This window comes from Musa acuminata, chromosome BXJ2-11 (assembly GCF_036884655.1).
Source record: "Musa acuminata AAA Group cultivar baxijiao chromosome BXJ2-11, Cavendish_Baxijiao_AAA, whole genome shotgun sequence".
NCBI lineage: Eukaryota > Viridiplantae > Streptophyta > Magnoliopsida > Zingiberales > Musaceae > Musa > Musa acuminata.
Genome location: NC_088348.1, coordinates 5,089,652 through 5,100,673, shown reverse-complemented (window position 1 = coordinate 5,100,673; position 11,022 = coordinate 5,089,652). Strand labels below are relative to the sequence as shown.

The 11,022-nt window shown below is 30.2% G+C and overlaps 1 protein-coding gene across 1 annotated transcript; it reads left to right on the top strand.

Moving 5' to 3' along the window:
- The first annotated feature begins 7,561 nt into the window (after window positions 1-7,561).
- LOC135626613 (uncharacterized) lies at window positions 7,562-10,620 on the top strand. The gene is made up of 4 exons (XM_065132047.1): window positions 7,562-7,718; window positions 8,961-9,119; window positions 9,194-9,466; window positions 9,826-10,620. Exons 2-4 carry the CDS (start codon window positions 8,976-8,978, stop codon window positions 10,462-10,464), a joined length of 1,056 nt encoding a protein of 351 aa, XP_064988119.1. The 5' UTR covers window positions 7,562-7,718; window positions 8,961-8,975; the 3' UTR covers window positions 10,465-10,620.
- Window positions 10,621-11,022: the final 402 nt, after the last annotated feature.

Below are 11,022 nucleotides of genomic sequence, written 5' to 3'. Positions count from 1 at the left end.
TAATTTGTTAGATTATGTGATTAAGATATATTATAATCTTGAGGAAGTAAGAAAGATTAATTTGTTAGATTATGTGATTAAGATATATTATAATCTTGATTAGATTCTAATTATCATTTATTAATAAAATAAAAATATAATTTAATTATAATAGGATTGATTTTTTAGGAGATGAATTTAGTCTTGAGAGACTATTCTAATTATTATCTTAGATTTTCTATTTTTATTTATAAAAATTATAAGATATTTTAGAGATGAAACATTAATAATTAAGATTATAGATTTATTTTTAATAATTTTTAGTCTCTAATCTATCACTCATAACGATCTTATGAAGTATAAGAAAACAGGAAAAGACGAATCTAGTTCTCCTAACATAATTATTATAACTTTCAAATTTGATAATGGTATAATTACATATTAGATAAAGACTTTTTTAAATAATAATAATAAAAAATATATCATAAATTTAATCTATTATTATTTGATTTCAGTTTATAGTATTAAAGCTTTTCACATAATAATAATATTAATATAATCATGATTTTTATGCTTACAATTGATATTAAAGTCATATCTTTGAAATCAAATATATTAGATTTGTTTATTGGTACTCTTTGCTTACGAAAATATATTATTCAGTTTTGATTTACGAAAATATAATAATACAATCTGTTTTTTATCTAATCCGTCTTGTCTTTTGCTTACGGGTGATACAAGGTTCCTTGTATTTGATCGATAGATCATCGTTGATAATTTATTGTTAGTGATAATATTATTTAGGGTGATGGCCTTTGTAGCTGTGAGTCGAATCGCGGGCAGCAACTACATGCATGTGTTATTATACATAGTGAAAACATTGTGGGGTGCGACAATCATAAGCAATCGCATGCACGAATACTTATGTACAATAGCCTTGCAACGATTAGTCTACCTTGGTCGCAATCTGTTGTAGTAGTGTCAGTGTCACGATGGTTACAATAGTAATACTACCCACAACGGTTGCAATAGTGTCACTATGTGTGGTGGTTATAGCAACACTACCTATAACGGTTGCAACAATGTTATTGCACTAACATTTACTAGCTACGATCGGCATAGCAAACAAAATAGCCACGATCGCACAAACGCATGGGCATAACCATGAACAGTGGCAACCGTGGGGATCGTTAAGTGATGCATATGCACAATTACGCGTCGGCACGACAACATAGCACAACATGGCGATCGGTGAGGTCGCCAGTCGATAGTGTTAAGATAGCTGTCGCTTAGAGTGACAGTTGTAGGCGATGCCCTTGTGCCGTGGCAAGCGCATGCCTCGCACAACGATTGCGTAAAAGGAAGCTGGAAAATTAGGGTTTTAGTTTTGAAATTATGATTTTGCTCTTATAAATCAGTTAATTTCAATTTATATTCTATTGATTGTTTTACCCTTCAAAAACTATATATTTTTATTATATATCCTAAGAAAAATTATGGTTTTACTCATCAAAAATTAAAATTTCTGACTTGTGTCCTCAATTTTAAAATTAACTAATATAATTTACTTTAATCAAGTATTTTGATCAAATTTGATCATGATTGTATTTTGATTGCTTAATTAGATTTACATTCAATCAATCAAATTTCGATAGAATTTCGATTAATTTTTAACTTTGATTAACTTTATTTTTTGACTAACTTAATTGAGCTTATCCAATTAAATAAGGTCAATCTAATTTAGGATTCCATACAAAAAATATATAAATAATGATTTTTTTTAATTTTCTCATATGACATTTTGATAAATTCTTACATGTGATAATTAAATTTGAATTATTATTCTTGAATATTTGATTGGTTATTCACATGTATATTTTTAAGTTAATAAGTAATATTTTGTTTTTACATAAGGGCATGATTTATATTTTATCATGATTATAATTATCATATGAGTTATTGTTTATGTTGATTAATGTTTAATAATTATCATGATTATTATTTTATTATTATTAAACTAATTTTACATAAATTAGATTAAAAGATACTTAGTGAATATTATTTATAATTTATATCCTTAGGTTTTATTTGATTGATAGTTGCCAAAATGATTTAGACTAATAAATTAAATTAAAGAATTAATCCTAAATGATATTAAAAGATAATATTCACAATGATACAAGTAATTAGAAATTTTAGATAATTCTCATCTTTGAATAATTATATGATAAGATATGATGATACTAGTTTAGATACCTTTATAATTCAGAATTATATACCCAAATATATCAATACTATTCCATAAAAATATCATTAGTGCTCCGTAAATAATTTTAAGCGAACATTAGATATATCAATATTTCACTGAAGGTGAAATATAAATGATATCAATAGTTTATCATATTTTAAAAACTCAAAACATTAATATTATTTTATAGTTTACAATAATACTTCTTTCTAAGCACTCTAATGTTTCTAATATCCTTGTACTATATGGTTCAAATTATTTAGAATAATTAAAATATATATAGTTTACATTGGATGTATTAGATCTTGATCTAGCATTGTTTATTAGAAAATCCACATATTTGACTAATAAAAGCACTATGAAACTAATAAATAAAATTAATACTATGAAAAGATCTACTAAATTCAGTTTAATATTTATAAGAATGAAAATTATAAATAATATAAAAATTTTATTATCATTTACAACTAGCACACAAGAATATTTAAGGACTATAAAAGATAGTTTTAAATATATTGATAAGTCATTGGTTGGTACATTAATGAAAAATTGATTGTGGTTCAATATGATGATATTCGAGAGATTCAATATTACATCTTCAATATGACAAGGCTACGAAACTTAAAGTAATAGTGATGAATATGGATGAATCTATCATCGTATAATTCATATATAATTATCTTCCTACTTAGTTTGGCTCATTCAATATTCACTATAATAAAAATAAGGATAGGTGAAACTTGAATGATTTGATTAATATATATTTAGGAAGAATTAATTTGTTATTCATCAAATAAATTTGTCACGTTTATAAATATTAAACAAACTAATAAAAAATATTTATAATAAAGTACTTCTTTTATAGAAAGAAATGATATATGAAAATGGACCATATTAAATGCAAGACCTAGTAGGAGAAGAAATATATAGACTCTATCTTTATATATTTTAAATCAAATATTATAATGATTCATTCTAATACTTGGTAGATTGATTCTGATATTTCATCTCATCTCATGTTACCAATAACATAAAAAAAAAATTAACTTGGAAATCAAAATAATATGAAATATTAGTTATTATAGGATATCGTCTCAAAGCAAAAGTGATAGTAGTAGAACTTATCGCCTACGCCTAGAGACATGCCATATGATAAATATTGTTAACACATACTATGTTCCTACTATTTCTAAAAAATATATTTATTTTTATAGAATTAATGAGTTAGGAAATTATTTTTTTTCATAATGATAAACTCAATATATTTTATGATTAAATAAAAATTGATTTTAGAATTTTATGTGATGTTTTGTACAAATTTAATTTAAATATTGAGTTTGTAGTGATACTAGTGACCCTATAATCAAATGTTGGATTGAAATATAATTTTAATGATGAAAAATCTTCTATATTATGACAGATATTTAGGGCATATCTTCAATAAAAGAATTAAAATATTAATGAGGAATAGATAATATTTTAGAAGATTTCAATATCACTAATTTTGATATTTGCCTAAATTGTATTAATAAAAGTCATACTAAACATATAAAGATAAATATCACAATGAGTAAAGAACTCAATGAGATTATTCATACTAATATATACAAATCACTCAATTTTTCCTATTTCAATGGAAAGAGGTATTTTATTATATTTATAAATAATTTATCTAGATATATTATATGTATCTAATACATAAAAAGTTTTAAACTATTAACACTCTTGAAGTCTAAAAAACAAGATCGAGAGACAATTAGATAGAAAAGTTTAAATTATCAAATTTGATAGGAGTGGTGAATTTTATAATATAAATAATGAATATGATCAAAATAATTGTAGGATATAATTAGAAACATTATGAGTTATTTCTTTGTACTTGAGTCAATATAAGGTGAAGCTCTTATGATAGCTATGTATATCTTAAACATGATTCATAGTAGGTTAGTTACATCAAATCTATTTGAGTTATGAATTAGGTCCAGAAACAACATTAGGTCCAGAAACTATTTTTTGATATTTTATTGATTATCTAAAAAAATCCAAGGGATACATATTTTATTACCTCGATCATGAGGTAGTAGATTTTGATAATAAATTATTTCTTAAAAATGTTAAAATCAATGAAAATGAAAAATCTTAACGGATCAATTTTGATATTGAGGAGATACAAGTTAATGATGATTATATGTTATATCACAATATATAGAAAGTAATGATTATGAAAAGTGATATGATGCAATTGATGAAGAGTTAAAAAAGTCGATTACAAATGGATCTTTAAGATAAAATGTGACTCGAGAGGTAATATTGAATGATTTAAAATCTAACTTACGAGTAACCATTTTTCTCAAAAAGAAAATATCTCTTATAATAAGATATTCTCTCCGGTATCTAAAAAGGATTCGTTGAGGGTTGAAATAACATTAATAACTTATTATGATCTTGAGTTACGTTGAATAGATATAAAAATAATATTTTTAAATGAGAATCTAAATGAGAAAATATATATGGAATTACATGAATGATTCATAGAAAAGGAAAAGAAAAATTGAGTTTGCAAACTTAATAAATCTATTTATGACCTTAAGTAAGCTTCCAAGCAATTATATATAAAGTTCCATGATACCATTATTTCATTCAAATTTATGAAAAATATTGTTAATTAATGCATATATCTAAAAGTAAGTAAGACCAAGGTTATTATAATAGTCGTATCTATGAATTATATTTTAATTTATATTAAAATATAATTCAACCAATTTTAAGATGATTAATATAAATAAGACAACCAATTTTATTAATATTGAGATATTTAAAGATTTATCTCAAAAATTGCCAAGACTATCTAAGAAATGATATATTAATCGAGTCTTAAAAAGACCTAATATGTAACTTTATTTAGTTAATAATATACCTATTACTAGAAATGAAAGATTAAGAGAAAATTAGTATCATAAGAATGACTTATAAAGAAATCAAATGAAGGATATTCATTATACATGCATAGTTGAAAGTCTATTAAATGTTTAAATTTGTATAAGACTAGATATCAGTTTTATAATTAGTGATGAAAATAATAGAAAATAAGAACAATTACTTAAGAAGCTTTATTGAATAAATGAAAAATACTTCAATACATTAACATGTTCCTTCTCTTATTTATACAATACCAATCTTGGATCGATACAAAGAATGGTTTACAAGTGAGAGACTTCGTGAGTAAAGTAAGAACAGGACCACCGAAGACGAAGAAGCTTTATTGAAGAAATGAAAAATGCTTCAATACATGTTCCTTCTCCTATTTATACAGAGAGAAAGGATTTTCCTCAACAGAATAAAGGATTTTCCTCAACAGAATAAAAAGATTTCCTCATATAGTTGGGGAAATCTTATATTCTATCAATTAGAATATTGAGTAGATACCAAGCAATCCAAGAATGAACATTCGAAAGCTACGAAGAGAATAATAAAATATCTCTAGGGTACAAAAGATTACATGCTTACATACAATAGATCAAATCAGCTTTTAAGTAACAGAATATTCAGATGTTGATTTTATAAATTACCTCGATAGTAGAAAGTCAATTTTAAAATTTATATTCATGTTAACTAGACGGATAATTTCTTGAAAAAGTATAAAATAATTACTTATTGCATTATCAATAATGAAAGCTGAAGTTGTGATATGTTTCAAGACTACAAATGAAATTTTATTGTTGTGGAATCTCACGATTTGGTATAATTGACTCAATTGTCAAGTCGTTAAAAATATTTTATGGTAATTCTATAATAATTTTTTTTTTAAGATTGACAACTACTCTAATGGTTTCAAGCATACCGAGATAGAGTATTTAGTGGTTGAGAAAAAGTCTAGAAACAATAAGTATCAAACGAGAAAATGAGTACCATCTTGATAATTGTTGATTCATTTACTAAATCTTTATGCTTATTTAAAGAATATGTTTTCAGAATGAGACTTGTGAGTAAATTCGAAAAGATATGATGATACATATTAAGATGAATGTTATTATTAAATTTTTACTTAATTAAAGTTATTTATTTTTATTTTTTGATTATATTTATGTTTATGTATATTATAGTTAAATATAATAATAAGGTTATTTTGATAAGATAAATTATAAAGGTTATTATGAATTATATTAGGAAAGATTAATAGTATTGTGGTACATAAAAAAAAGTATGATATTGATAGCATATAATCGATATGACTCATATTAGTAGTTGGACTTAATGTAGTATTATTATACATATTAGATTTATTATCTTATTTTAAAATTTATGATCATATATAAAATAAAATTTATTTTTTTTATAATTTAATTAGATAAAGTTATTTTTTTTAAAAAATATTTATTTATTTATTTATTTATTTATATCTTATCAATTAATAGTTCAAGTAAAAGAATGTTAGATTATGTAACATTATATAATTATATAAGATATATTATAGATCTGACTAAATTCTAATAATAGTTATTGACTAATAAAAGGAAAATCAAATTATAGTATGACTTTTACGAGATGATCTTGATAGGAGAGACTATTCTTTATAGGATCTAGTAAGGATGAAACATTAATAATTGAGATTACAATATATTTATACTTTTTTTTAGAATCTAATTTATCATTCATAATGATCCTATAAATTGAATGATACATCTATAGATGAGATAATTTTTTTGAATGATATCAAAATATATACATCGTAAATTTAATCAATAATTATTTAATTTTAATATTAATTTTTTTTATATGATGATAGTTTAATCATGACTTTCATATGATTAGAATGTTACTCTCTAATCTCTCAGTGGACGATTTCCTCCCCAGGGACCCGGTAGGACGCACGTCGTAGGCTAACACCCGAGTCCGATATTGCTGGCGGACACGACAAAGTCGAGAAACTTCGCATCCAGCAGTTTCAGGGGATGTATTTGGTCTGATTTAATCTACGTTTGCGTGCTGACAGCTACTCGCAAACCCCCTTAATCGCACATGCGAGCATTAGACATTGGTGCACGTCGACTTCGGACCTTCCATGATGCCTGACTAATTCAATCTACGGCGAACGTGAATGGTGGAGGTGGTCAGCACGGGGAGACACCTTTGATTTGTCGACCGACCAATTCAATTACGCCTCTCAGCCAACGGGCGAGATCTGATATCAAGGGCCTTGTCCTTGATCCGACGGCGAGGGACGACCTTTGAGGTCAGAAACGCCGCGTTGACCTTTGGGTTCGGCTCGACCGGGGCGGAAGGTGTGACCGATGATAGGCGGTCGTGAAGCCAGCGGCAACCGGATGGACCAGTGCTTTAATTCGGGTCGCCGTAGTATAATTAATGGCGAAGTTGGGAGGGGCGGCTGGCATCGTCGTGCTCCCCACACGATTTGGGATTTCATTTCGGCGCTTTCCGTCTCTCTTCGTCCCTTGGGATTTCTGTTCCCATCTCTCAAGCATTTCCTGAGGTATTCTCCTTCTATCTGCTCGAATTCTCGATAGATTGTTTTCTTATATCGGAAAAAAAAATCATCTTTACGAGTTCTGGATCGACCATTTCGCGTGATCGCCACAGAAGGATTTTTTTTTGTTCTTCGTTGCGTCTGTCTTGGTGATTTGTTGTTAGTTTTGTCATGCTATTTTTGTGATTTCGAATTCTATGGTGAGAGTGGTTTGTGATTTTGGTGGAAAGATGGGATATTTTTGATCCCTCTCTCTGATGGCACGAGCGTATTGACCCTTGATCTGAACTTTTTTGGAGGATGTTCGTCGTCGCTATCATCCAAAAATTGCAAGTTGATGAAACAATTTTGTTAAAGTCAACCATGCGAAGAAAAAAGGGAAAGAAAAAAGAACTGCATGATTCATGCCTATCCTACCAAAATAAAAAGAAGAATGTTTGATTGATCTTGGGCTATTATTCATGTTCATATCTACTTTGATCCCTCATGCTTAATACTGCAAGTTCAATCTTTTAGGCTGATGCCGGATCTGCCTCCAAATTTGCTCAACTTAATTTCTCTAATTTTCTTTGGTTTTCCACCATGAAATGGTCATCATAGGACTTGGTTATGCTGATGAAAACTCTTGTAACCCTTGGTAACATAACATAAGCGTTAAGCTTATTCTGTTTTCTTGGTAGACTATGCTTATTTATCTTTCTTCGAACATTAGCTATTTAGATAAGGATTTGAAATGGAGAAATTGGCAAACAAATAACATTTAAACAACATATACACCCCAAGTTTCTCTTGTAATATGCTTTTGTTTCACTGAATTGATTTGATATAAGTTTAATAGGTTTCCATAATGAAATGGTTCTTCAAGGTTTTAAGCTGATGGCCAGAAATTTTTGTCACCCTTACTGACATACCATAAACCGAATCATTGTTTTGTTTTCTAGGGACCATACTACTTCATCTTTATTTTAACATTGGCAATTCAGGCAGGGATTTGGATTGAAGAATTGTCTGACCTATAAACAATATTTACATCCATAGGCTATCTATATCTGTATAAGGCCTTTTCCTCTCTTTCTAGGTTATCAGTTCTTTCAAGTGAAAAATTAGGCTATCTATCTCATCTTTCGTAGAATTTTTCTTTTGTTTCCTGTTTCAATATAATGTCATGTTATCCTAGCTTCTGTTGTATATTTTCATATAATAACTGTGGAGGCATTGAAATATTTATTCATCTTTTCTTTGTTTTAGTTGCTTGGCATTCAAATGGAGTCTGGCTTCAGTGGAATATCAAGTGAATCACCGTGTCCTGAGATTTTTGCTCAGCAAGATATTCAAAGATGCCCATTCTTGAGAAATATCAATGAGCCTACCAACTTTTCCTTCTCATCTGTCAATTTTCCTGTCCCTGTAAGTTTCCTGGTGCCATACAAACTAGATGTGATGTGATAATTACTTATGCATATACTCTTTCATTTGTTAAGGTGCAAGGGGCCAAGGGTCCAATCTTTGAAGATGGACCCAATTTTGAAATGGCATTTAGGCTTTTCCATGGGCAAGATGGAGTTGTTCCACTCACAGGAAGATCATCAGAACGTCAAGAGAAACTAGAACCTGAATTTGTTGATACATTTAATCCCTTAGCAGCGAAGGCAGCCACAATCAGTCTTTCAGCTTTTGGAGGACCTTTCGGCTTTGATTTTTTCTCCAAAAAGTGGAAGAGGCAGAATAATAGATCCTCGGAATCAGCTTCTCAGGTAGTTTCTTTATGTTCCATTATTCTTGGCCTGTTAATCGCATGATTTGTTTGCTTTACGTGTATTTGACTTCATTTTAGATGTGTTCTTTGATACTCCATTACTTTGATCATATTGATAATAATAACTTGCTTCACTTTGACAACCAAGAGTGATATGTTTCTTGGCTTTACTGCTGAGCTGTCATGAATGTACACAAAACACATTTCTTTTTGCAAGTGACAATGATCGAAAGGGCTTCTTCTGGTGGAACATTGTGAATCACTGTTGTAGCAATCACAATTGTATTATTTCTACATGAAGTCCATGCTACGAGGCATTATATTCACTAACCTCTGTCTTCACATAAATTGATTCAGAAACGAGGTGATTCGGTGCATGAGTCGCGAAGCAACGAGTGGCTGGAAACCGGGCAGTGCCCCATAGCGAAGTCATACAGGGCGGTTAGTGGGGTTCTTCCTCTGGTTGCAAAGGTTTTAAAGCCTCCACCAGGTATGAAACTAAGGTGTCCGCCTGTTGTGGTGGCTGCCCGTGCAGCACTGGCCCGAACAGCCTTGGTAAAGAACCTCCGGCCGCAACCTCTACCAGCCAAGATGCTAGCTATAGCCATGCTGGGCATGGCAGCAAATGTCCCGCTCGGGGTATGGAGGGAACACACAACAAAGTTCTCCCCGCAGTGGTTTGCAGCAGTTCACGCAGCCGTACCTTTCATTGCAATGCTTAGGAAGTCTGTGATGATGCCGAAGACAGCAATGGCAATTACGATAGCAGCATCAATCTTAGGTCAGACCATCGGATCAAGAGCTGAGCGGCTCCGGCTAAAGGCAGTTGCAGTGGCCAATGCAGGCGACTCCAAAATTCTTCAAACCAGAGCTGTTATATTTGCTCAAAAGACTGGGCAATGCAGCAGCGAAGTAGTTTGGGATCCCCTTTCTCTTAATAAGCTGGAGGGCGCAGACTCTTCCCCTGCTTCTCCGAGGGCTGCTGTATGCTATTGATGAGATGTATTCTCAAACAAGATCTAGTTGACTGATAACCGTTTGACATTTATGTGTGTATCATTATGCATTGCATCTGGGTGTTGGAGTGCTCTTTTACCATCAAATTGTCACAGGCAGGATTCAATTCAAGTGAATAAAAAAGAAATTTCTTGACCTTTTTGCCGTCAGTGTAGTAGTTCTGTCATCGTTTTGTCGATAAATAGATTACGCTGGTTTTCTTTTACTCGGTGGGATCCTCGTGTTATCGTCCTGTCAGGGAATAAACGGGTGGAAGGAATCCTTGTGTGTTTGGTGGAAGGTGTGATGAGGGCCACTTTGTGGAAGCGTTGGTGGGGTTGGTGAAACAAAAGAGAGAGTTTTGTGGACGAGGAGGTCCGCTGGGTTTGGTACGCTGAACTGCTTCCCTTTTTAATTATTCTCTTTTGTCTTGGTTTGATTTGCTTAACTTGACGTGATTAGCGTGTGATTAGCATGTGTTAGGTTTCTATTTGATTTGTTTAATTATTCTCCTTTGTCTCCGTCGGGGAATGACATTGGCCGGACATGAGTGTCCGA